The 27404-nt window shown below is 42.0% G+C and overlaps 1 protein-coding gene across 1 annotated transcript in view; it reads left to right on the forward strand.

The window, feature by feature from the left end:
* Positions 1–3457: 3457 nt before the first annotated feature.
* The window catches only part of LOC124121360, a 35752-nt gene continuing 11805 nt past the window's right edge, over positions 3458–27404 (forward strand). Inside the window, exons 1-10 of the mRNA XM_048402244.1 lie at positions 3458–3532; positions 6148–6364; positions 11767–11841; positions 14862–14957; positions 15845–15911; positions 17481–17664; positions 21529–21668; positions 22901–22948; positions 24082–24391; positions 26205–26290. Coding sequence (XP_048258201.1) covers positions 3531–3532; positions 6148–6364; positions 11767–11841; positions 14862–14957; positions 15845–15911; positions 17481–17664; positions 21529–21668; positions 22901–22948; positions 24082–24391; positions 26205–26290 — 1225 coding nt within the window. The 5' untranslated portion in view covers positions 3458–3530. The remainder of the gene's footprint in view (positions 3533–6147; positions 6365–11766; positions 11842–14861; positions 14958–15844; positions 15912–17480; positions 17665–21528; positions 21669–22900; positions 22949–24081; positions 24392–26204; positions 26291–27404) is intronic.

Consider the following 27404-nt stretch of genomic DNA (forward strand, 5'->3'; position numbering starts at 1 on the left):
GATTATGTCTGACCATACGCTCTGTATGTCTGACTACATGCTCTGGACTACACGCTCTATATATCTGGTCAGACCTTGAGTGTGACCACCCTATGGCAGCCAACTGACACCAACATAATGACGACTATCGATGATCATGGGGTCGTGTGGGTATAGGTTTCCCTGACAATATCATGGAACAGTTATGCATCTTGTTAACGAAGACTACTTGGAAGATAAGCACATTAGATGTATATATAACCACCTGACGTTTATGTCATATGTGTCCCCCTTAGATTTCGTTTCTATTACAAACAGTATATGACGTTAATTTTCATAACGTACCTTGGAATATCATTTGAAGTCATATCACACTCGTTCATAGGCATAGGAACGAGGAGAGGAGGGGGGGGGGGGGGGGGGGGGGTGGGGGGGGGGGGAGGGGGGGGAGGGAGGGGGCAATTGTTTCCCCATCTTTTGATGCGAGATGGCATTGTCTCCTACCCCCCACCCCCCCCCCCCCCCCCCCCCCCCCCCCACCCCCATCTTTTATTTATTTTTTAAAATCGCCGATAATTTCCTATATCACCACTTCGTTTGATTTCAATGCCCGAACACTGTCTGGAAAAAACGACTGGAAGTGAACGTGCACAGACAAAAGTTATGACTTCGAAGAGACGTGTTCACCATAAATATATACTTCGTGATGTCAACAACAGTGTGCTAACTCCATAATATTCGGTTTATTGATACTAAAATTTATCGAGTCTTTGCTCCTGAGTTTGATTTAAATTGGATGAAAATTGAACAATGCATTTCAATAGTTTTACTCTCTACCATTGTTGAGCTTGGCAACCAGCTTTTTTGTTTGTTGTTTAACGCACCGCAAATCGCTGTCTTCTTCTTCTTCTCGGCCGTCAAACACTCCCGCTAGGGCTCCCCAGCTGCCGTGAGTCGATTTGCTCGCTAACGCAACTGAGCGTGACAAGAGACTGGGCTACCGTCTGCAAGGACAGCTAAATAAACTTGGAGGCAATATTTTGTTTTACGCGTTTTTGAACTTTGATTGGTTACCCATGATCTATGAAGATTTCGACAAAGGGCGCGTGTTAATTAATTTCTTCAGCCTAAACAAACAGACACAAGAACGGCGGAAGCTCAACGTTATTTGGAAATTCCCCCGATGGTTAATAATACAAAATGTACCCCTGCAGTGAAAGCATTTTCGCTATTTCGGATTGCGTGGATAATACGATGACCACTCCCTGAGAGAGATTTGAGGGATTTTACAACCGCTTCAGCCATCGGCTATTTCGCAGTCGGGGCCAGCCGGGTTTTATATAATAACATAATATTGGGGAATAAAGATGTAATCGGCTGGCCCAAAAAACTATAAATGAAGGTGTGTAAAGAAGAAAGAAATACAGTAAAGGTGGTGAAATGGGATAAGAAGGCTTAGTGACAGAGTATGACGCTGTAAGAAACCTAGTCTGCTGGGAGCACCTAATGGGAAAGATTTATGATTGAAGGGACCACTCCCTTGTTGTCATCCAGGTTTTCTGGTATAACCCTACACTTGTGTATTTGTCGTCATTCACATGATGCTCAGATAATGAATTTATTACAGGTATAATTAATGGTAGCACCACTCAGACCACCTGATAAAGGTTCCCATTTGGCATTCCTTGTGTCTGGGGTAATTGTTCAATCTAAATCCAGGTTTGAAGTGAGATGAAATGTGTGTTATGTAATATGCACGTGGCAGCCCAGCAAGAGATGAATAATCAGTTGATTTACTTTTTTTGTAAATCAACGGATCATTCCTAGCCATCAAAGGATCAACAAAGAATACGTTGATTGATTAATCACTGTTATCTTGCACAGTGGATATGTCAAAAGTAAGTGTTTACATGAGTAGGTTTACTAAAGCGGAATACACTCATATCATGGCGAGAAGTGCCGATGTAAAACAAACATACTTTGTTCAAAGGATTAACCGAAACTACGTGGATTGATTGCTTATTGTTATCTAACTTAATGGATTTTGTTAAGAACCGTGGACATAATGAAAATAGTTGTCACGTGGGCTTTCTCAGCTGACCTTTGAGATTTGACACCTATGTGAAACACCTGAAACAATCCAAGTGATCAGTTGAGAAACGAACACGGGTTATAATATCCCGAAATATTGAGACACGTGACATCGAATAGGTTTCTTTGTACAGCTGCAGGTGTATGGGATATTGTTCCTTTATGTGAATATTCACGGATACATTCCTCGAATAAGGTAGCTGCCTAACATTTTACACATAACTTTGGTAGGTTGTAATTATGAAATTTGAGCTCTGTTTTCATTCTTTTTCTGTAGCATTGAACAAAATCATTCTTGTTCCTCTACGTCTTGGTTGGGAAGTTCTTCAATGCGTTGTTTTCACAAGTCCTTTCCTTTGTAAGCGTATATATGTTACAGTCAATGTGTAAAATGTGATTCACTCAGTCAATTTCTAAAATTTCTAAATATTTCAGTCATTTTACAAATCGACTGAAAAATCTGTCCATTTCTTTAACAGATTGACTAAAATGATTAAGACGTTCAAAAGGGCTTAAAACATCAGAATATATTAATTATGCTAGTATTAGAAGACAAACAATGTAGAATTGTACTTTCAATCCTGACATTTTCAGGCACTTGGTGATGATATTAAACATAAAAATGTTTGGAATTCGTTATCATAATAATACAGATGGAATTTCTTTCAGTCAATTTGTAAAATAACTGAATATTTAGGCGTTTAATAAATTTCCTAAGTGAACATTTTACACATTTTGACAGTAAAAATATACACACTATAAAATAAGCAATGTTCAGGTGAAATATTTAGTTTGTGTTGCAAGTCAAAATAGTGTAAACGAAAATAGCAAAATTACCAAGCAAGTGACTTATCAAAACTTCGTCACCATTACCGATGCTATTCACAAATATACCTACATTTCCTTATTATCTCGAAAACTGTATTTCACTTTGTTGATCAATGTGACCATACGCCCTTATACTATCAATAAAAGTGACTAATGCGCTTAGGAATGGCGCAGCACAGGTCGCGAACTAGTCTAGATTTCTGCTATACATCCGGGTACTCACGGGGAAAAAAGAATAACAAAGAAAACAACCAGTCCCGGGGAATTGCTTTGGATCAGTGCCCCTTTAACAAAATCTACTTACTTTGTGAAATAAGCGAACCGCGCTCTCGCAATTATTTTCATTATTCTTTATAAAATCACATACTACGAATGAACTTGTAAAAGACATAAAAGTAACACTATCGATTCTCTTTAATGTTCGCCCACTCGTAAAATTGGTTTCTCTTCAACTGTAACGAAGATGCCACGCACTGGGAATGGGCTTGTTTGTGCCTTCGCTAGGGGAGACAACTATCATATCTTTCGCAAAGGGAGACAATTACCATAACCGGAAATTATCGCTGAAATTAAAATGGGGGAAGTCCCATCACCCATCAACCGAGTGTAGAATCAACCCATGTTGTAGAAACATGTATGTATTGACATTCTATCCTATCCACATTGTAAACACTGTGCAATCTATTTGATCATGTAACTAAGAGATTGGTTGCGAACGTCAATAACTGTTTACATCAACAAACGCGGATCTAAGACAAAAGCCTCTTTTTCCAGAAGTCCAATGTACAAACATATACCAGCGTGGTCTCTGATTATAATGATTAGTCGTATCACTAGTTCATGAATAAGTGTGCCAGTTTAATCTATAATTAATTTTGTTGTTTATTTGAACTTAGCAGATGCCGGTTATCATTTTGGGTAGGCTATTTATATACCCGCTATGCTACCCGGCGGGATACCCGTTGTGCTACCACCAAGGTACCATAAATGGTGTCCTATTTTCTATATTATGCCTAAAGATGTCTGTAACCTAAGCCAGTATACCTATGGTAGTACTACAGTCACATTATATAACATATGTCATGATACTGTATTTGCGCTGTTTGTGTTAAGGTTGTGGCCATGCTGGCTATCTAGGTTAATAGCTATTAGAATCGATATGTTAAATGTCGTACAGTCTAGGGCTGGGACGGGTAACTTGGGTACTCCGGTCGGGTGGGTACTGAGTAAGACCCGGGTACCCACAGGACTACCCGGACCCGTAGCAAGTCACGTGATTATATTTTTTAATGGCAAAACATATTTAGAACTCTATGGTTACACTATAAGTGACACATTTCGTTCTGACTATACACACAATCCTTCTGACTCTATATGTTTGTATATTCAGTCAACTTCAGTGTATGCATGACCAGATCGGAGTTTACGTGTATTTAAATATTTAAATACATTTTGACAGGAGTACGGTCAGACGTTTCCTAATCAGACATTTTGTACACCTCTCTTGTGACCTACAGCTGGTACCCGGGTAGGGTCGGGTAATAGTGGGGTGGGTACCCGGGTAGTAAATTTGGACTCGTCCCAGCCCTAATACAGTCCCTTGTTAATTTTGTTTTGTTTTAATATAGTTGTGGGTGCAAATTCCTTCATCAGTTCAACTCATAATAAAGAATAATAACTTAACTTATGCTTGTTTTATCATTAACAAAATCTAGACAATTATACAAAATCATGCAGCGACATCGTTAAGTGCCACTATGCAACACAAGCCCCGCCCATTGTTATCAGGACACGGTAATTCTTTTTTTCCGTTTATGGAAAAATAAATGCATAAAGTATTGTTAGTTATCTAGTCAAATGCCATGGAATCACTTGAATTGGGGATATGGTAAATTCTGTCACGTGCACAGTATGTATTTTATTTTTGGCTGGGTCACGTTTCTGTAATACGCTTGGAGACAACAAACCCAACAGAATATTATGATGTAATCAGATGTAGTATCAGACTGCACAGTTGTCACATTGTCAACTTTATTAAAGGTTCAGTAAAGAAAGAAGCAATTTATGTGTGATGAATCCCCCCAGAGCATACTCCTGTTGTGTCACTGGTACTGTCCATGAGGATTCAACACCAGTGCCTATTACAAGTTTTGTCAGTTCTGTGTCCCCCCTATTGACCAGGGGCGGCCAGGTAGCCTAGTGGTTAAAGCGTTTGCTCATCACGCCGAAGACCCGGGTTCGATTCCCGACATGGGTACAATGTGTGAAGCCCATTTCTGGTGTCCCCCACCGGGATATTGCTGGAATATTGCTAAAAGCGGCGTAAAACCATGCTCACTCACTCACTCCCTATTGACCAATCAGATTTCACCTCTCATCTCATTTGCATTTGCTTCAAACAAAATGGCAGTCTTTTATAGTCAGTTAACGCCCTTGCCTCAGGAAGATGGTCTGTGTCGGTCATTGCTAATGCTATCAATCACTGGTTCATCTGGTACAGGTGTAATTGTACATGGGGTCACGATACCGTGGCTGGAATACAATTTGTATCCAGAGACAGTATTTTCATTCATGAGTTTATATTCTTTCTTCTTGCGGGTGAATCACAACCCTGAATCAAGACTTATAACATGACAAACACTTTAACATATTTATTACAATAATATTTAGCATGTTTAGTGGACATCATCAAAACCCATCACTGATTTACTGTTAATTAACTGATCAGCTACTACATACACAAATATAACATGTAATGTAGCATATGTATCGCGATACAGGTGTTTTATATTGATGTATTGTATCTTGGGCCTTGCATCGGATACAATACTGTATCGTTACACCACTATTGCCTGGTGTCGGGACTTGAGGGTATGGAGATTGAGTAGATCGATGTTCGTGATGTGCATGTAAATGTGTGTGTATGTGTGTGTGTGTGTGGCTGCTTGTACTAGTACAGACTGATGCTGATTTATAGTGCTAGCTCACTGAGATACCATGCCACAGTTTAACATGAATACCCCACTCAGACACAGTATACTGACTCCGAGCCGACCAGTTCTTGATTTAGCTCCTTTATGCCGAGCGCAAGACAGGGTAACAACAAGTACCATCTTTTAACATCTTTTGGTATGATGCGGCCGGGGATCGAACGCTGGACTTTCCGCTCTCCGGGCGGACGCTCTACCACTAGACCACGGAGGCGGTAAGAAAGGTTTGGAGACTGATACTGCCGTGATTGTGTTTCAGGCCGGGTGACAAAGTTGATGGTATGGATTGCGAGGAGATGCTGAAAGCAGCCTCTAAACCCTTCTCCCAGTGTGGGGTGCACGCAGCCGAGATGATAGAGAAGAATATCGCATGCCTGTCGTGCAATAGGCTTGTGTGTGCCCTGTGTATGCGGGACTCGCACCTCAGTCATGACATCATCAGTGTCAACAAGCTCCGTGACTGCATGTCACTACGGGTAGGTCCCTTTCTCTTCGTTCATCACAGTCAATCTCCAATGTTGCACCCATCTTCCCAGCACGTAATACCTTCATTTCACGGAGGAGGTAATTTAAACAGCGTCGTGACGTCAGGCCATTTTGGCGTAACTCAACAAGTGTACTTTATCGCAGGATAAAGAACAGTCGACGCATTTGATCTTTCAAGCAAGCATCGTAGAATGTACGATAAACAACGACCACAAGTCATTCATTTCTTAAATGTGATATCAACATTAATTCCAGCCTCCTTAATAGTCAAGTTGCTAAAAGCAATGTTAAATGCTAAACTTTTCTTTATTGCTGATTTTATAAATTTAATATATGTGATATCAAGAAACAACTACGTGGCAACTTGGCACCCATGAGTACTTGGAATATCTTTTTTTAAAAATCCTTGAAATTTCAAGGACCATGTGGAGGCCAAATAAGTTGTTCGGTAAGTAGCACCAAGTAAAGCCCACCCCCCCAGCTCCTTTCCCAGCGCGTGACACCTACGTTACACTCTCGGTAACATCGCTGCCACCAGAGTGGGCGCGGCCATTACAAGAATCTTGAAATTTGCCTGCTAACCCCAAATGTAGTAACGTTTATACTTTTGTTTATGTCTTTGGGAATGCCATCATAGATCATTTTGAAAGGGTTTACGACAGAAAATGTTTTTTGGGCATGGGTTGCCCGGTCGTCTATGGCGCCGCGATTTGCTGTATAGAGTTGCATCCCTTGGGCATGCCAGAAACCTATGATTGTGGGTTTAAATGTGTCAGCACCATACCCGTGCTTGTGGGTTTCACACAAGTGGTAAATGTCTAAGATCTGCATCACTTTGGGCTTTCCTCCCACATTAAACTGACATGCCGCAATATTACTGGAATACTGTTAAAAGCTGCGTTAAACCCAACTAACTCACTCACTCACTCACTCACTCACTCACCAGAGGAATGTACATTATTTGTATAATCAGAGATTCGAGAGGTTCGAGATTGCAGATGAATTGAAAATCAACCATCTTCCCCCTTCCCCCAACATTCGCACTATACCAATTACATGATAGTTGTAATAAAACAATTCAAACTGACAAACAAAATAATTCAGCAGGGACACTCATCACATGTTTGTAAACATAACGGTCAGTCGGCTGCTAGTTCAACTCCAAGCATTGTTGTTATCACCTATCACAGTTGGGAGTTTTGACTGGTTGCAGCGATAATTGCTGTGAGGAGCTTGTCACCTTCCTGAGGCAAGGGAGATAACTGACTTTAGCTATCCAGTTTCAAGCCTTTGCTGAACCAAGCCGAAGTGATGCAGGTCTCAGACGTTTAACACTTCGGTGAAACCCACGAGCACGGGTATGGTGCCGACAAACCTAGAAGCATAATCAGGGCGAACCGGGATTTGAACCCACAATCATAGGTTTCTGGCGTGCCCAAGGGACGCAACTCTGCACAGCGAATCGCGGTGTTGACGACTTGGCCACCTGTGCCCCCCAGTCAAGATGACCTGATTGATAATCAAGAAAGTCAAGTCAGCTCATGTGTCAACACTTGTGTGATATTCAGGCGGATGTAAAAACCCTCTAGCGCCCCTAGGCAGCTTCGGTGGTATACTCCCCACGGAGTTGAGAATGATGGAATGCAAACAGATCCATTGGTCAGGGAACAAATAAAGCTGCATTTGAGCAGTTACTAGTACCTGGATACCTGTCAGATATGAGTGTATAATATAATAATGTCATGATGCGTTGTCTGTCGTCTGTCCGTCTGTTATTAACTTTCCACTTTCGACATCCCCCTGAAAGGTCAAGGCCCATTGAGCTGTGTTTTCCCGAGGCAAGGGAGTTGATTGACTGTAAAAGTCCAGTTTCCACCCTTGCCGAACTAGGCTGCGGTTATGGAGTCATAGTTTGGCTGGTCTAACAAATCTATGCAGAGTCCAATCAAAATCACACAATGAAATCAACATCCTGACTCTGACATTGTGATATTTACTTTAGTATGTAGAAAATAGGACCTGCATGTACAGTGTCAATCACTGTCAAACACTGCACAGAGCTCCAGACAAGCTTTTGGTGTTGTGGGTATTTTACCCATGCATTTTAAAATCATTGGGTATCAGTTATTCTGTCTGGGTATTCAAATTTCTGTTACCCTCTAGTTTTTACACATGTGGGTATTTAAGTTAAATATTTAAAAACACTATTCATCTAGTCCCTGCAAACTGGTGACGTGTGGGTTTGAGAGCTTTATAGGACTCAAAATTACCATGATACTTCCACAAGAAAGTGTGATGGCAAATGATCATGATGTAACTGTCATCATGGAGTTTGGCAAGGTTGAAGGAATGCCCGTTTATAATGCAAAATAAGTTGCTGATTTGCTTATCGAATACGCAGGGTTACTTCACAATATTTTGATGATACGCACAAGTTATATTTTTGTAGCGTATCTAATGTTCGTTGCTTATTTGATACGCTTGAATATTATTTCACTGCGTATTTCTGCATTTCTGATGCGTATTTTACGCAGATACGCAGCTTATCTGGAGCTCTGACTGCAGCTCCCAATATACGAACAAATCGTGTTACCGTTTGGGATCATGAATATTTTTTAGATATTTTTATGAAATTGTGTGCTCAGTCTTCAGTACAAAAACATCCCAGAAATATTCTCCAATCTCATTAAAATCATATCTTAGTTCTCGTTACCCCTAAACAAAGATCTGAGGACATCACATTACGGGTCTCGTCAGACCGACCTTGTGCGAACTTTGACCAACCAATGGAATGACCAATCAGAAGGCAGCTTTCTCGTGCTTTACGGGACTAATTTCAAATTGGTGACTACGCTTCGAAACATATTTTGACAAATTCTTGATTAAAAATTTGAAACCTGAACAAAAGAACATTCTGGAATGGCTATTAGATGTGTTTGTGTTAGTTTTTGAGGATGCATGATTAGAAATCACATTCCAACTGTCACTTTCATGATCTGGTAAGCGATGCTCTGATTGGTCGGATGAAAGGTTGTTCTGACGTGACCCCTAATGGGATGTCCTCAGATCTTTGTTTAGCGGTAACGAGAACTAAGGTCTAATTTTAATGAGATTGAAGTATTCATAGTCCCTGCCCTTTTTGTGTGCAGTGTATATTGCAAAACATATCGCAAAATATTGCTGTATTATACTATATGATCATGCTTTGATGCTTTGTTTATGATTCAAGTCTGTATTGCCTTATTTAGTTCATGATCAGTGCTTGTGCAGTGTTTGAAATTAATCATGAAAGTCAAAGGGTATTTGTCATCACCCTAATGTTAACGGTTGGAGATTTAGGGGCTGTTTAGATGAAACTACTACGGGGAAGATCCTAATGACCCCTAAATTTGGGACTCACTGTTTTTACTCCCGTGAAGATCCGAGTTAGAATAGGTCTTCAGCTACCCATGCTTGTAAGAGGCAACTATCGGGATCGGGTGGTCAGGCCCCCTGACTTGGTCGATGCATGTCATCATACCCCAGTTGCTTAGATCGATGCTTATGATGTCAATCACTGTATTGTCTGGTCCACAGACCACCATCATATAGCTGGAATATTGCTGAGTGCATCATTAAATAACAACCAAACAAACAAACACTTTCAAAGTAAAGTTTAGTAAATGTATTGAAATTTTGAAACTGTGGAAACAAAAGTGGAATTTATTTTCAAAATTATGTTTTGTCAAGTATACTACCCAAAAAGGACCACACGTTGCTATAATATTACTATACTGTATTTGCCGTATCAAGCGCCCTTGTCCAATAATCCCCTTCCCCCCTCCACCTGCAAATTTACATAACAGTTCATATTTTTTTTTGTATAGTTTTGCATAATTGCCTCGTAAATATGTTCAAAAACGTTTTGGTTTTAGCAACATTTGGGGGGACCAGTTGTCTTAGGTGCCCTGAATCGCTGTGCAGAGTTGTGTCCCTTGGGAACGCCAGAAACCTATGATCGTGGGTTCGAATCCCGGTTCGACTCGATTATGTTTCTAGGTTTATCAAAACCATACCCGTGTTCGTGGGTTTCACCGAAGTGGTAAACGTCTGAGACCTGCATCACTTCGGGCTTTCCTCCCACATGAAGCTGACACGCGGTGATATAACTGAAATACTATTAAAAGCAGCATTTGACCTAAGTTTGTTCACTCCCACGCAATCTCTGAAAACCAATCTAACTTGTTGTGTATGGTTTTAGTAAGGGCCAGAGCTCTAGATAAGCTTTTGGTTATTTGGGTATTTTACCCAGGGTTTGATTTTGATTGGGTATCCACAGGTTTTAGAAGGTATTCAAATTTTTTTACCCACCTGTGTCTTCACATTTGGGCATTTAGCTTAAAACCTGTTTCATAACAATCCCTGTAAATCATTTAAACCATGTGAATAGTAGTCTGCCCGCCTGCATCTGCTTGTGGCTCCCTTTCCAGGAAGATATTTTTGGTTAATTTGTATATTTCACAAATCAGCGGTTAATTAAGATACATGTACATTGACTAGGCACGATGTGCTTTTCAAATGGCATCTATCAGTATTTTTGTCGTAGAAGCTTTTCCGAGTGGAACTGTCGGTAAGTGACTTTGGCGATCGGCTGATACACAATCATTTTATCTAACAGTTGTCATATACGCAAATCGTTTTATCTAATCATGCTAATAATTGTAATATACGCATTAATTTTATTTTAATAGCGTATTCATAGATTTTGTTGTGTGTTTGATATGCTAGGATTTGATTTGTCTACTTATTTCAGTTTATTTTATGAGTATTAATACGCAGCTTATCTTAGCTCTGAGGGCCGACCTCTACCAATTTCCTAAGGGCCGGGCTGCTTATAACGACGAATATGGTAGTTCATCTGTCATGCCATGACAGATTAACTATGCGAATATGAAAGAATTGGTTGGTCCTTGAGTTGTTTTGAGCAGTATATAAACAAGATAAATGCCATTTCATCAAGGTTGGGTAGTCCAGTGGTTGAAGTGTTCGCTCATCATGCCAAACACCAGGGTTTGATGCCACACTTGCAAGGGCCATTGTTGGCGCCCTCTAGTATGGCTGGGTAGTCTAGTGGTTGAAGTGTTCGCTCATCACGCCAAACACCAGGGTTTGATGCCACACTTGCAAGGGCCATTGTTGGCACCCTCTAGTATGGCTGGAATAATGCTAAACATTTTACTGAAGAATGTATTGGGTTCAAACATCCGTCTTTAAACAATCCTGGATCTACTTTGTAAAGACTGGATCACCCTATTCCAGTATCTGATTGTTTATTTCGTCGTGGATAAAATAGATAATCATTGTCACAAGTAACCATGGTAACTGGCGATGACAAACTTGACATCGTTTACAGTGCCGCGTCTTCAGCATGGAACTCAGTGATGTCATCAAACATTGGAAGACGCTTTGTCCAGAACAAAAGTTCCAGGTTGGGAGAATTAAGTGAAAATTAGCAGAGTTGAATTTAATTGAGTTTGTTTGTTTGTTTGTTGTTTAAAAGTTCCAAACAGTTATTGAAACCAAATGCAAGTGTTATTTGTTTGTTGGTTTCTTGTTTAATGCCACTTTCGGCAGTATTCCGACCAGATTCCTGAACCTAGGACCTTTCTTTTGTCAGAACGATGCATCAGAATATGATCACGTAGGTTTCACCAAGGTGGTCGATGCCTACATTGTGGGTTTCATCAAGGTGGTTGGAGTCTACATTGTGGGTTTCACAAAGGTGGTCGATGCCTACATTGTGGGTTTCATCAAGGTGGTTGGAGTCTACATCGTGGGTTTCACCAAGGTGGTCGACACTTGCATCGTGGATTTCACCAAGGTGGTTGGAGTCTACATTGTGGGTTTCACCAAGGTGGGCAGCGCCTACATCGTGGTTTCACCAAGGTGGTTGGAGTCTACATTGTGGGTTTCACCAAGGTGGTAGGAGTCTACATTGTGGGTTTCACCAAGGTGGTTGGAGTCTACATTGTGGGTTTCACCAAGGTGGTTGGAGTCTACATTGTGGGTTTCACCAAGGTGGTCGACGCCTACATCGTGGTTTCACCAAGGTGGTTGGAGTCTTCATCGTGGTTTCACCAAGGTGGTAGGAGTCTACATTGTGGGTTTCACCAAAGTGGTTGGAGTCTACATTGTGGGTTTCACCAAGGTGGTTGGAGTCTACATTGTGGGTTTCACCAAGGTGGTTGGAGTCTACATTGTGGGTTTTACCAAGGTGGTTGGAGTCTACATTGTGGGTTTCACCAAGGTGGTTGGAGTCTACATTGTGGGTTTAACTAAGGTGGGCGATGCTTACATCGTGGGTTTCACCAAGGTGGTTGGAGTCTACATTGTGGGTTTCACCAAGGTGGTTGGAGTCTACATTGTGGGTTTCACCAAGGTGGTAGGAGTCTACATTGTGGGTTTCACCAAGGTGGTTGGAGTCTACATTGTGGGTTTCACCAAGGTGGGCGATGCTTACATCGTAGGTTTCACCAAGGTGGTTGGAGTCTACATTGTGGGTTTCACCAAGGTGGTAGGAGTCTACATTGTGGGTTTCACCAAAGTGGTTGAAGTCTACATTGTGGGTTTCACCAAGGTGGTTGGAGTCTACATTGTGGGTTTCACCAAGGTGGTTGGAGTCTACATTGTGGGTTTCACCAAGGTGGGCGATGCTTACATCGTGGGTTTCACCAAGGTGGTTGGAGTCTACATTGTGGGTTTCACCAAGGTGGTTGGAGTCTACATTGTGGGTTTCATCACCCAGGTCCACATCTGCCTCGTAGGTTTCACCAGTAAGGTGGACACCTACCTCGTTATCAATTCACTGCAAGTTTACACATTGCCATCTTCACGAGGCAGGGAGTTAACTGACTATAAAAGTCCAGTTTCCACCCTTGCCGAACTAGGCTGGAATTCCTGGGCTCGATTGTAGCGCCACCGTGGCTATTACGAGTTATGTCCCTTCTATGCCTCTCCTATGGACCAATCAGATTCCAATTCTCGTATCTCTTGCATTTGATTCAAACAAAATGGCGGCGCCAAGTCAAGACGATCTGTTTGTTAATCAAGATCTATATTGTGATAAAACAAGTCTTACACCGCGAAGTGCATCAAATCACGTGAGCACCTTGATTAAAAACATGAAAAGATTTAGAAAATATCTGTTGACAACGAGTTGGCAGTGCACATGCTTTGTAAACCCTGCAATCGACCGAAATCTGCACGACAGTTTACGAACCGGATTTCCATTTCGTTGCGCGATTTTGATTGGACTATGCATAGGCTCGTTAGTCCAGCCAAAATGTAACTCCATAATACCAGCTTAGTTCGGCAAGTGTGGAAACTGGACTTTTATAGTCAGTTAACTCTCTTGCCTCAGGAAGATGACACATTGCTACATGATCCACAAGAGTGATGATCCATCAGTTTGATGATCCACCTACCCATGTATGATAACCCATGAAGATCCTTACAATAGGTCTTCAGGAACCATTCATACCTAAAAGGCGACTATGCTTGTCGTAAGAGGCAACTAAAGGGATAGGGTGGTAAGGCTCGCTGACTTGGTTGATGCATGCCATCGTATCCCAAATGCTCGGATTGATGTTCATGATGTCAATCACTGGATTGTCTGGTTCAGACTCGATTATCTACAGAGCACCGTCATATAGCTGGAATATTGCTGAGTGTGGCGTTAAACAACAAACAAAGAAACAAATGTGTGAATTCATTATTGAATTCTGTATCAACTTAAAAACAATAATATGTACCCATATGTACCCTTATGTTACAAGTTGTAGCAGGATCACGAGGATTACATGGGGTTTTATGCATCCTGCTTTAGGTTTTGTACCATGAGCTGGAGTGAATGAGAGAGTGAGTGAGTGAGTGAGTGAGTGAGTGAGTATGGTTTTACGCTCCATTGATGCGTGCGGCTTTCTACCTTAAAGAAATCAATGTGCAGCCTGTCTTGTTCATGGTGGGGTATAAATGATTTATTCCCTGCTGAGAAATATATTTCCCTCCAAGACGGGATACATAGAATTTTATCAGGATCACATTGACCAATCAGATCTCATCATTCTGACATGAAGGAATGATAAACAAGTTTTGTCCCATCCTTTCCTGCCAACTACTCAGACTAACATTGCCATACAAAATGTACAAAACAAAATGTTAAATCTAACTGCAGTACTTTTGTAATGAACTTGAATTATTTCGCCTTGCAATTTTAATGCAAACTGGTTGACTTCAACAACTCCAAAAAAGTGGAAGAGGCGCCACATGGAACAGGAAGAATATGACACAAAAATGGTACAAATTAAGTATCGTGATGGATATATATTTTGTATGACTTCCGTATCGGGATGTATATCGATACATGAGACAGGCACATCGGGAGAGCTACAAAACACCAACTCTCACTGTTGCTGGTTATAATTCTGTTGCCATGGTTACTGGTTGCAGGAGAAGGTAGCCGATGACCTGAATGAGCTCCAAGTGCTCCAGAAGCGGCTCCAGACGCAGATGGAGGATAGGAAGAAAACGCAGAAAGAGATTGAGGTTGGTTACCATGGTTACAACTTAAATGTGAGGTGAGGTGAGGTGAACAATGGTGAAATGGGGTTTGGTGTCACGTTCAAGATTATTGCACTTAAATAGCGATGTGCATGCATCTGTGTGAGTGTGTGTGTGTGTGGCTGCTTTCAAACTGTCGAAAACGTAGGTGAAAACTTTGGTTCATATAAGCCTGGTACGACTGACCTCTTAAGAAGAGATACGAGTGTTTCAAAACCCATCTTCCCGAGGCAAGCATGTCCACTAGCCTATTCAAAGCCTAGTTTCTACCCTTGTCACATCAAGGCCACTTTTCTTGGCTCGACCCTGGTGCCACCTCGCTTAGATCATGAGTTGTGTCCCTTGTAATGAAAATGCGATATCCAGTCAGATCACTGTTCTTATCTTGTATAGCTTCACAAAGATGGCGACTACCGTAGGAGACAATCTAGTCGAACAGATAACGAAAACATTCGCGATTTCATCCCTGTCACAAAAACACTGTCAATCGTTGGGGGGTTTAAAAGATGAAAAAGGCATATTCATGTCAACGGTAGATCACAGGCAGCGGTAAATCACTTTCATACGAAGGTGTACCAGTCATGGATGTTGCTTTTGTGACACGTTCTCTGATTGGTCTTTCCATAATTGCGATAGTCCAATCATATTCAGCACTGGAAAGTAGGCTTGATGTGGCAAGGGTGGAAACAAGACTTTGATAAACAGGCCAGTGGACGCTCTTGCCTCGGAAGATGTTCAAGACCCTGACAATACATTCAAGTGTCAACAGGCCTTCCCTTACAAAAACACATCTGCTGGTGTATGGATGCATAATTCCTGCATTCCATGTTGTGTGGACATTGTGCTGATTGTGACACTTAATGTTGTTGCAGTTATCCAATAAGAAGATGTGTGCTGAGATAGACGGGGCGTTTCAGCAGCTTCAGTCAGTGCTGCATGGTAAGTTGTGTCGTTATATTGTGTTACTGTTAGGCCTGGCAAACTATATGACTTGTTGTACAGTTACTCACTCACTGACACACTCTCTCACACTGTCACTCTCACTCTCACTCACTCACTTACATACTCACATACTCTCACAGACTCACTCTCACTCACTCTCTCACACTCTCACATTCTCACTCTCTCTCACTCTCACATACTTTTACACTCACTCTCACTCACTCTCTCACACGATCACATACTCACTCTCACTCTCACTCTCACATACTTTCACAGACTCTCACTCACTCTCTCACACTATCACATACTCACTCTCACTCTCACTGTCATATACTTTCACAGACTCTCACTCACACTCTCACATACTCACTCTCACTCTCTCTCTCTCACATACTTTTACACTCACTCTCACTCATTCTCTCACACTCTCACATAGTCACACTCACTCTCTCACATACTTTTACACTCACTCTCACTCACTCTAACTCTCACATACTCACTCTCACTCTCACTCTCACATCCTCACTCTCACTCTCTCTCTCTCTCACATACTTTTACACTCACTCTCACTCACTCTCTCTCTCTCTCTCACATACTTTTACACTCACTCTCTCTCTCTCTCACATACTTTTACACTCACTCTCACTCTCTCTCTCTCTCTCTCACATACTTTTACACTCACTCTCACTCACTCTCTCACACTATCACATACTTTTACACTCACTCTCACTCTCACATACTTTTACACTCACTCTCACTCACTCTCTCTCTCTCTCTCACATACTTTTACACTCACTCTCACTCACTCTCACTCACTCACTCTCACTCTCACTCTCACATACTTTCACAGACTCTCACTCACTCTCTCACACTATCACATACTCACTCTCACTCTCACTCTCACATACTTTCACAGACTCTCACTCACTCTCTCACACTATCACATACTCACTCTCACTCTCACTCTCACATACTTTCACAGACTCTCACTCATTCTCTCACACTATCACATACTCACTCTCACATACTTTCACAGACTCTCACTCACTCTCACTCACTATCACATACTCACTCTCACTCTCACTCTCACATACTTTCACAGACTCTCACTCACTCTCTCACACTATCACATACTCACTCTCACTCTCACATACTTTCACAGACTCTCACTCATTCTCTCACACTATCACATACTCACTCTCACATACTTTCACACTCTCACTCACTCTCTCACACTATCACATACTCACTCTCACTCTCACTCTCACATACTTTCACAGACTCTCACTCACTCTCTCACACTATCACATACTCACTCTCACATACTTTCACAGACTCTCACTCTCGCATACTTTCACAGACTCACTCTCACATACTTTCACAGACTCTCACTCTCCCTCACACTCTCACATACTCACTCTCACTTTCACTCTCGCATACTTTCACAGACTCACTCTCACTCACTCTCTCACATACTCTCACATACTCACACTCACATACACGCGTCCACACTCACTCACACTCTCTCACTTACTCAGAACATGACCAATTTTGTAAATGTTTCAGATAAAAAAGAAGAAATAAAAAAATACCTTACAACATATCACGAGAAGAACCTTGACAATCTAAAGTTAGACCTGAAAGCCCTGGAGGAGAAGTACACGAACTCCACCCGGATGATCCAGAAGGTGATCACGTGTACCACGAAGCCGCACGGCAACATCAAGGAGATGCTGGACCTACCACAACAGTGAGTCCCTCCACCCTAAGTGACGAAGTAACCATCTTCCCAAGGCAAGGGCGTTAACTGACAATAAAAGTCCAGTTTCAACCCTTGCCGTACTAGGCTGGAATTCAGGAGTTATATTTTGGGTGGCAGAGCTCCAGATAAGCTTTTGGTGTTGTGGGTATTTTACCCATGCATTTTAAAATCATTGGGTATCAGTAATTCTATCTGCGTATTCAAATTTCTGTTACCCACTAGTTTTTACACATGTGGGTATTTAAGTTAAATATTTAAAAACACTATTCATCTAGTCCCTGCAAACTGGTGTCGTGTGGGTTCGAGAGCTTTATAGGACTAAAAAATACCACGATACTTCCACAAGAAAGTGTGATGGCAAATGATCGTGATGTAACTGTCATCGTGGAGTTTGGCAAGGTTGACGGAATGCCCGTTTATAATTTCTTTGGGTTTCATCACAATATAGATCTTGATTATTGATCAGATAGTCTTGACTGGGTGCTGCCATTTTATTTGAATGAAATGCAAGTGAAAAAAGAGGTTGAATCTGATTGGTCAATAGAAGAGACACAACTAACCACTGGTGGCACTGGGATCGAGCCCAGAAATTCCAGTCTAGTTCAACAAGGATGGAAACTGGACTTGTATGGTCAGTTCATTCCCTTGCCTATAAAGTCCAGTTTCCACCCTTGTCAAACTGGGCTTTCCATGTTTTCGATTTAGAAAATATCTGTTCATGCCAAGTTGGCGGTGCACATGCTTTGCAAATCCTGCAATCGATCGAAATCTGCACGACAGTTTACAAACCGGATTTCGATTTCGTTTCGCTATTTTGATTGAACTATGCATAGACTCGTTAGTCCAGCCAAAATATAACTCCATAATACCAGCCTAGTTCAGCAAGGGTGGAAACTGGACTTTCATTGTCAGTTAATTCCCTTGCCTGGGGAAGATGATAAGACGCAGCCTCAGACTAAGGATAAGCACTTACTCATAGTTCATGAGAGATTTTTTGATAGAGTGATGGAGTGAGATGAGGAGATCCCAGCAAGGAGTTAACACATAAATAGTTTTATAATAAACATCAATATTGACAGTATTACTAGATGGTAACAATTAGGGCTGCAACGAATACACTATGCGGCGAATATGATTCGTATCAGGAATATAGGTAATGAATATGAATATTAATTCATGAATACAAAAACAAGTCAGCAGTTTATGTATTATTTGTCATAACAGTGAAACAATAACAACATACATTATTTGACATCGTTTGTTAATTATTAATATATTATACATTTATATACTGCTCTTATCCAGGTACTAGTATCTGCTCAAATGCGACAATGACCAGTGACCACAATACTGTTAAATTAAATATCATAAGAGTGTTGTTTTGGAAGAAATCTATGCATATAATATATTCTTAAGGATATTTTTAGGTACAGGTTATGAAAATGCACTTGATTGCATATTCATAAATATTCAATTCTTGTGGCCACGAATAATGAATTCAATTTTTATGGATACGGTTCGATTCACCGAATACGCAAGTGAATCGTATCAGTCCTAGTAAAAATACTAATGACACATTTTAATATACTACTCATCTTTTGGCATACATTTTTGAATAAATTCCTCCAGATCAAACATATTACAGGGATGGACTGCTAGTAAACATGCAGGCCATACCTCAACTAAGGGATGGAAGAGTGGTCTAGTGGTTAAAGCATTTGTTCCTCACGCCAAAGGTCCGGGTTTGATTTCCCATATGGGTACAACGTGTGAAGCCCATTTCTGGTGTCCCCAACCTTGACTGATGGAATATTGCTAAAAGCGGCGTAAAACCATACTCACTTACTCTCATTCAGGCATGCGACCGCCCTGTGGTCTAGTGGTAGAGAGTCCGCCCGGAGAGGGGAAGGTCCGGGGTTTGATCCCCGGTCGCGTCATACCAAAAGACGTTAAAAGATGGTACTTGTTGTTACCCTGCCTGGCGCTCGGCATAATGGGGCTAAAACAAGGACTGGTCGGATCGGAGTCAGTATACTGTGTCTGAGTTGGGTATTCATGTTAAATTGGCATCAGTCCGGACTAGTACAAGCAGACACACACACACACACATACATGCATGCACGTCGCTATATAAGTGCAATAATCTTGGACGTGAAGTTTAACTCAATTTCACCTCCCCTCCCCTCATTTAGGCGTGCAGACAGGGGGTGCAGTCAGATTTTCATGCAGACAGACAGACAGACAGTACTTTAGGCCAGATATTTAGGCTGGATATTTTCATGAGTACAATAACCATGATGACCCATTGACTGACCCATTGACTGACCCCTAGGCCTTTGAAGTTACCTTGTATGATTGTGTTGCAGACTGAAGGCTGGTGTATGACTGTACTGTTGTGCTGTAGACTGAAGGCTAGTGTGTGACTGTACTGTTGTGTTGCAGACTGAAGGCTAGTGTTTGAATATGCTGTTGTGTTGTAGACTGAAGGCTGGTATATGAATTTTCTGTTGTGCTGTAGACTGAAGGCTGGTGTATGACTGTGCTGTTGTGTTGCAGACTGAAGGCTGGTGTATGACTGTGCTGTTGTGTTGTAGACTGAGTGACGTGTATGATTGTGCTGTTGTGTTGTAGGCTGAGTGTAGTGTATGACTGTGCTGTTGTGTTGTAGACTGAGTGAAGTGTATGACTGTGCTGTTGTGTTGTAGGCTGAGTGAAGTGTATGACTGTGCTGTTGTGTTGTAGACTGAGTGTAGTGTATCAATGTGCTGTTGTGTTGTAGACTGAGTGACGTGTATGACTGTGCTGTTGTGTTGTAGGCTGAGTGACGTGTATTATTGTGCTGTTGTGTTGTAGACTGAGTGTAGTGTATCAATGTGCTGTTGTGTTGTAGACTGAGTGACGTGTATGATTGTGCTGTTGTGTTGTAGACTGAGTGTAGTGTATGAATGTGCTGTTGTGTTGTAGACTGAGTGACGTGTATGACTGTGCTGTTGTGTTGTAGGCTGAGTGTAGTGTATGAATGTGCTGTTGTGTTTCATACTGAGTGAAGTGTATGACTGTGCTGTTGTGTTGTAGGCTGAGCGACGTGTATGACTGTGCTGTTGTGTTGTAGACTGAGTGTAGTGTATTAATGTGCTGTTGTGTTGTAGACTGAGTGAAGTGTATGATTGTGCTGTTGTGTTGTACACTGAGTGACGTGTATGAATGTGCTGTTTTGTTGTAGGCTGAGTGTAGTGTATGAATGTGCTGTTTTGTTGTAGGCTGATTGACGTGTATGAATGTGCTGTTGTGTTGTAGACTGAGTGTAGTGTATGAATGTGCTGTTGTGTTGCATACTGAGTGAAGTGTTTGACTGTGCTGTTGTGTTGTAGGCTGAGTGACGTGTATGACTGTGCTGTTGTGTTGTAGACTGAGTGTAGTGTATGAATGTGCTGTTGTGTTGTAGACTGAGTGTAGTGTATGACTGTGCTGTTGTGTTGTAGACTGAGTGTAGTGTATGAATGTGCTGTTGTGTTGTAGACTGAGTGTAGTGTATCAATGTGCTGTTGTGTTGTAGACTGAGTGGCGTGTATGATTGTGCTGTTGTGTTGTAGACTGAGTGACGTGTATGATTGTGCTGTTGTGTTGTAGACTGAGTGACGTGTATGATTGTGCTGTTGTGTTGTAGACTGAGTGACGTGTATGAATGTGCTGTTTTGTTGTAGGCTGAGTGTAGTGTATGAATGTGCTGTTTTGTTGTAGGCTGATTGACGTGTATGAATGTGCTGTTGTGTTGTAGACTGAGTGTAGTGTATGACTGTGCTGTTGTGTTGTAGGCTGAGTGACGTGTATGACTGTGCTGTTGTGTTGTAGGCTGAAGTCCATGGTGGAGCAGTCCCAGCTGCTGTCTAGCCTTGATAATGTTGACCTTCTGATGGCCGAGAACAAATTCTCCAAAGTGTTGCCCTCCCTGGAAGCTGTGGCCAACATCTGTCAGACCCTGCACCCAGAAGGTGAGTCAGAGTCACATACGCTGGACCCTGCACCCAGAAGGTGAGTCAGAGTCACATCTGCCAGACCCTGCACCCAGAAGGTGAGTCAGAGTCACATACGCTGGACCCAGAACCCAGAAGGTGAGTCAGAGTCACATATGCTGGACCCTGCACCCAGAAGGTGATTCAGAGTCACATACGCCGGACCCTGCACCCAGAAGGTGAGTCAGAGTCACATACGCTGGACCCTGCACCCAGAAGGTGAGTCAGAGTCACATATGCCAGACCCTGCATCCAGAAGGTGAGTCAGATGCATGAAAGGGAGGTAAATCTCATTCTGCACGTTGCCATCTTTATTGTAAACAAGATTCAACCAACGTTCTGTGCATATGACAAAATCTTAACATAATCCTTTTGAGGAACACAAAAAATATTAAGAGTCTAGTTTCATCAGTGTAAATGGTCTGTACCATTCTGAGATTCTGATTTGGAGACATGGAATAAGGACATTTTATCAACTCTTGATGGGACATTTTCATGATTTTATCAACTCTTGATTGGACATTTTCATGATTTTATCAACTCTTGATTGGACATTTTCATGATTTTATCAACTCTCGATTGGACATTTTCATGATTTTATCAACTCTTGATTGGACATTTTCATGATTTTATCAGCTCTTGATTGGACATTTTCATGATTTTATCAACTCTTGGTTGGACATTTTCATGATTTTATCAACTCTTGGTTGGACATTTTCATGATTTTATCAACTCTCGATTGGACATTTTCATGATTTTATCAACTCTTGATCGGACATTTTCATGATTTTATCAACTCTTGGTTGGACATTTTCATGATTTTATCAACTCTCGATTGGACATTTTCATGATTTTATCAACTCTTGATTGGACATTTTCATGATTTTATCAACTCTTGGTTGGACATTTTCATGATTTTATCAACTCTCGATTGGACATTTTCATGATTTTATCAACTCTTGGTTGGACATTTTCATGATTTTATCAACTCTTGATTGGACATTTTCATGATTTTATCAACTCTTGATTGGACATTTTCATGATTTTATCAACTCTTGAAGGGACATTCTACTGTATTATTGCCAAATCAGAAACAAACAAACAAGCAAAGAAACCAAAGGTAGTCAGAGGAATGTAATATCCTTAAATAACACTACAATTTTCTTGGCACTGGTTATGGAAAGTTGTACATGTCTCGATGTTTTTTCCAGCTACGAAGGTGGTGTGGAGTAAGGTGACCCCGGAGAAGAAGGACAACGGTACATTCTCCAGTAGTATGTTCCTCGGCTTGTTTTATCTGCAAAGATGCCTGCCATTGTCAATTTCTCTGAATATTTACTCTTATTTAAACGGAGTCAGCGATAGCCCAGTCGACTAAGGCGCCGTAATTCGCTGTGCAGAGTTGTGTCCCTTGGGCATGCCAGAAACCAATGATTGTGGGTTTGAATCCTGATTCACCCTGATTAATTTCTGGTCTGTCAGCACCATTCGCTTGCTCTTGGGTTTTGCCAAAGCAATGAAAGTCGTAAGGCCTGCGTCATTTGGGGCTTTCCTCCCACATCAAGCTAACATGCCGTGATATAACTGGAATACTGTTTAAATCAGCATTAAAAACCCTACTCACTTTTCGAAACCCTATTCTGTCAAGACAGTAAGGTGAAACCCCATTGTCTCAAACTCCTGAGGACTTATCCGGGGTTTGACACATCCGACTCGGCCGTCTGACCTAGCCATTAACGAACAGAAGGTAAACGTACTTTATTGTACTTGATATTAATAAAGGAAGAAAAACAGTAGCATTTGGCATATCTACATTTATACATTTACATTATTTATATCATTGAATCCCGGTTAGAATAGGTCTTCAGCAACCCATGCTTGCCGTTAGAGGCGACTAAGCTTGTCGTAAGATCGGGTGGTCAGGCTCACTGACTTGGTTGATGCATGTCATCGATCCCAATTGCGTGTATCGATGCTCATGATTCGAATCACTGGATTGTCTGGTCCAGACTCGATTATTTACAGAACTCCGTCATATAGCTGGAATATTGCTGAGTGCGGTGTTTAACAACAAACAAGCAAAATATATGATTTGATCATCATGAGATCACATGACTTATCATCTTGTGATACGACTATATGTTGAGTTTGAGACAGTCGGGAATTCCGCACATCCATATTGACACATCTGGGTTAAAGTAGTGATAAGTATAGTATGATTTGAGATGACAAGGCTGTGGTCCGTGGATTTGACACATCCGAGTTCGAAAAAAGGGGTCTAAGTGTTTGCGACATATTTTGTCAAAAAGACATTGTCGTAATTTGGACTAGTTTTTTTCGATCTCTCCATTAAAACCGCTCACTGATCAACTCGAATAAATTTGACTTTTAGGTTTAAAGAGAAAGTCAAGTTCAGCCTTGAAAACACTAAAAAGATTAAAATCCTCATCATCTCCTAAACCCATGGAGTCGGCAGCTCATCCAGGGTCTCTCCCAGAGCCAACCCCGGGGGCAGAGGCGTCAACCCAGCCAGACACGCCCGGTGTCTCAAAATCTGCAACATTGATAAAAACACCAAACTCACCAGCAACAGCATCAGGAACGACACTCGCAACATCGCCAGCAACCACTGTTGCTCATAGTCCCAGCACAGTTCTTGGTACAGCACGGCATGCAGTGGAGCAGAACACACGACTGCCTGAGTAAGTCTGATGATGATGATGATGATGATGATGATGTGACTGTGACAACAATGTAACGATGTGGCAATCTCTGAGTCCATGTGTACTGTATTAGGTGTCACAATGTGGCAATCTCTGAGTGCACGTGTACTGTGTAAGGTGTTGCGATGTGGCAATCTCTGAGTGCACGTGTACTGTGTAAGGTGTCACAATGTGGCAATCTCTGAGTGCACGTGTACTGTATAAGGTGTCACAATGTGGCAATCTCTGAGTGCACGTGTACTGTGTAAGGTGTCACAATGTGGCTCCGAGTGCACGTGTACTGTGTAAGGTGTCATGATGTGGCAATCTCTGAGTGCACGTGTACTGTGTAAGGTGTCAAGATGTGGCAATCACTGAGTGCACATGTACTGTGTAAGGTGTCACGATGTGGCAATCACCGAGTGCACATGTACTGTATAAGGGGTCAAGATGTGGCAATCAATGAGTGCACGTGTACTGTATAAGGTGTTGCGATGTGACAATCACTGAGTGCACGTGTACTGTATAAGGTGTCATGATGTGACAATCACTGAGTGCACGTGTACTGTATAAGGTGTCACAATGTGGCAATCTCTGAGTGCACGTGTACTGTGTAAGGTGTCACGATGTGGCAATCTCTGAGTGCACGTGTACTGTGTAAGGTGTCACGATGTGGCAATCTTGTGAGTGCACATGTACTGTATAAGGTGTCACGATGTGGCAATCTTGGGAGTCCATGTGTACTGTGTAAGGTGTCACGATGTGGCAATCTCTGCGTGCACGTGTACTGGGTAAGGTGTCACGATGTGGCAATCTTGTGAGTCCACGTGTACTGTATAAGGTGTCACAATGTGGCAATCTCTGAGTGCACATGTACTGTGTAAGGTGTTGCGATGTGGCATTCTCTGAGTGCACATGTACTGTATAAGGTGTCACAATGTGGCAATCTCTGAGTGCACATATACTGTATAAGGTGTCACGATGTGGCAATCACTGAGTGCATCTGTCCTGTATAAGGTGTCACGATGTGGCAATCTCTGTGTGCACGTGTACTGTGTAAGGTGTCACAATGTGGCAATCTCTGAGTGCACGTGTACTGTATAAGGTGTCACGATGTGGCAATCTTGGGAGTCCATGTGTTCTGTGTAAGGTGTCATGATGTGGCAATCTTGTGCGTGCACGTGTACTGGGTAAGGTGTCACAATCTGGCAATCTCTGAGTGCACGTGTACTGTGTAAGGTGTCACGATGTGGCAATCTCTGAGTGCACATGTACTGTGTAAGGTGTCACAATGTGGCAATCTCTGAGTGCACATGTACTGTGTAAGGTGTCACGATGTGGCAATCTCTGAGTGCACGTGTACTGTGTAAGGTGTCACGATGTGGCAATCTCTGAGTGCACGTGTACTGTGTAAGGTGTCATGATGTGGCAATCTCTGAGTGCACATGTACTGTGTAAGGTGTCACGATGTGGCAATCTCTGAGTGCACGTGTACTGGGTAAGGTGTCACGATGTGGCAATCTCTGAGTGCACATGTACTGTGTAAGGTGTCACGATGTGGCAATCACTGAGTGCACGTGTACTGTGTAAGGTGTCACAATGTGGCAATCTCTGAGTGCACATATACTGTGTAAGGTGTCACGATGTGGCAATCTCTGAGTGCACGTGTACTGTGTAAAGTGTTGCGATGTGGCATTCTCTGAGTGCACATGTACTGTATAAGGTGTCACAATGTGGCAATCTCTGAGTGCACATATACTGTGTAAGGTGTCACAATGTGGCAATCATTGAGTGCACGTGTACTGTGTTGCAGCAGCAGTACGGGCACCCCCGATGTGAGTGCATCAGCCAGCAAGGAGTACAAGCTCATCAACCTGGAGCTGTTGCGAGTCGTGCAAGGTAAGCTGACTTCTCCATGCAGTCTAATGGCTGAAAGAAAATTTGAGGATTCCAAATATGTTTTACAAGAGTGATTGAGGATGGTTTTATGCCGCTTTTAGCAATATTCCAGCAATATCACGGTGGGGGACACCAGAAATAGGCTTCAAATGTTGTACCCAGACGGGTAATCGAAACCCAGATCTTCTGTGTAACAAGCAAACGCTAAACCATCCCTGTTTTACAAGACTATTTTTGAATATCAATTAATTTTGTGTCATAACACATTTTCCGTCACCTCTCTCCCCATTTATTGCTGCCTTTTTTCTCCTCCAATTCTGCAAGGCAGCACATTGGAAATGTTATTTATGCCTATGACCCTTCCATTTGTGCATGTGTCGTAATAAGCTTTGATATGTAGCAAGTGTTGGTTTGAGCTGGGTCTACTGAAACACAAGTGGATCTCAACTCTTGATAGTATCAGGTGACTGCAAGATGTCCAGGTATGACAACATGAATGTAGATTCAAACTCCAGACAGCAGTGGATCTCAACTCTTGATAGTATCAGGTGACAGCAAGATGTCCAGGTATGACAACGTGAATGTAGATTCAAACTCCAGACAGCAGTGGATCTCAACTCTTGATAGTATCAGGTGACAGCAAGATGTCCAGGTATGACAACGTGAATGTAGATTCAAACTCCAGACAGCAGTGGATCTCAACTCTTGATAGTATCAGGTGACAGCAAGATGTCCAGGTATGACAACGTGAATGTAGATTCAAACTCCAGACAGCAGTGGATCTCAACTCTTGATAGTATCAGGTGACAGCAAGATGTCCAGGTATGACAACATGAATGTAGATTCAAACTCCAGACAGCAGTGGATCTCAACTCTTGATAGTATCAGGTGACAGCAAGATGTCCAGGTATGACAACGTGAATGTAGATTCAAACTCCAGACAGCAGTGGATCTCAACTCTTGATAGTATCAGGTGACAGCAAGATGTCCAGGTATGACAACATGAATGTAGATTCAAACTCCAGACAGCAGTGGATCTCAACTCTTGATAGTATCAGGTGACTGCAAGATGTCCAGGTATGACAACGTGAATGTAGATTCAAACTCCAGACAG

The sequence above is a fragment of the Haliotis rufescens genome, unplaced genomic scaffold, assembly GCF_023055435.1.
Source record: "Haliotis rufescens isolate VD_foot unplaced genomic scaffold, xgHalRufe1.0.p SCAF_25, whole genome shotgun sequence".
In the NCBI taxonomy this organism is placed as follows: Eukaryota; Metazoa; Mollusca; class Gastropoda; order Lepetellida; family Haliotidae; genus Haliotis; species Haliotis rufescens.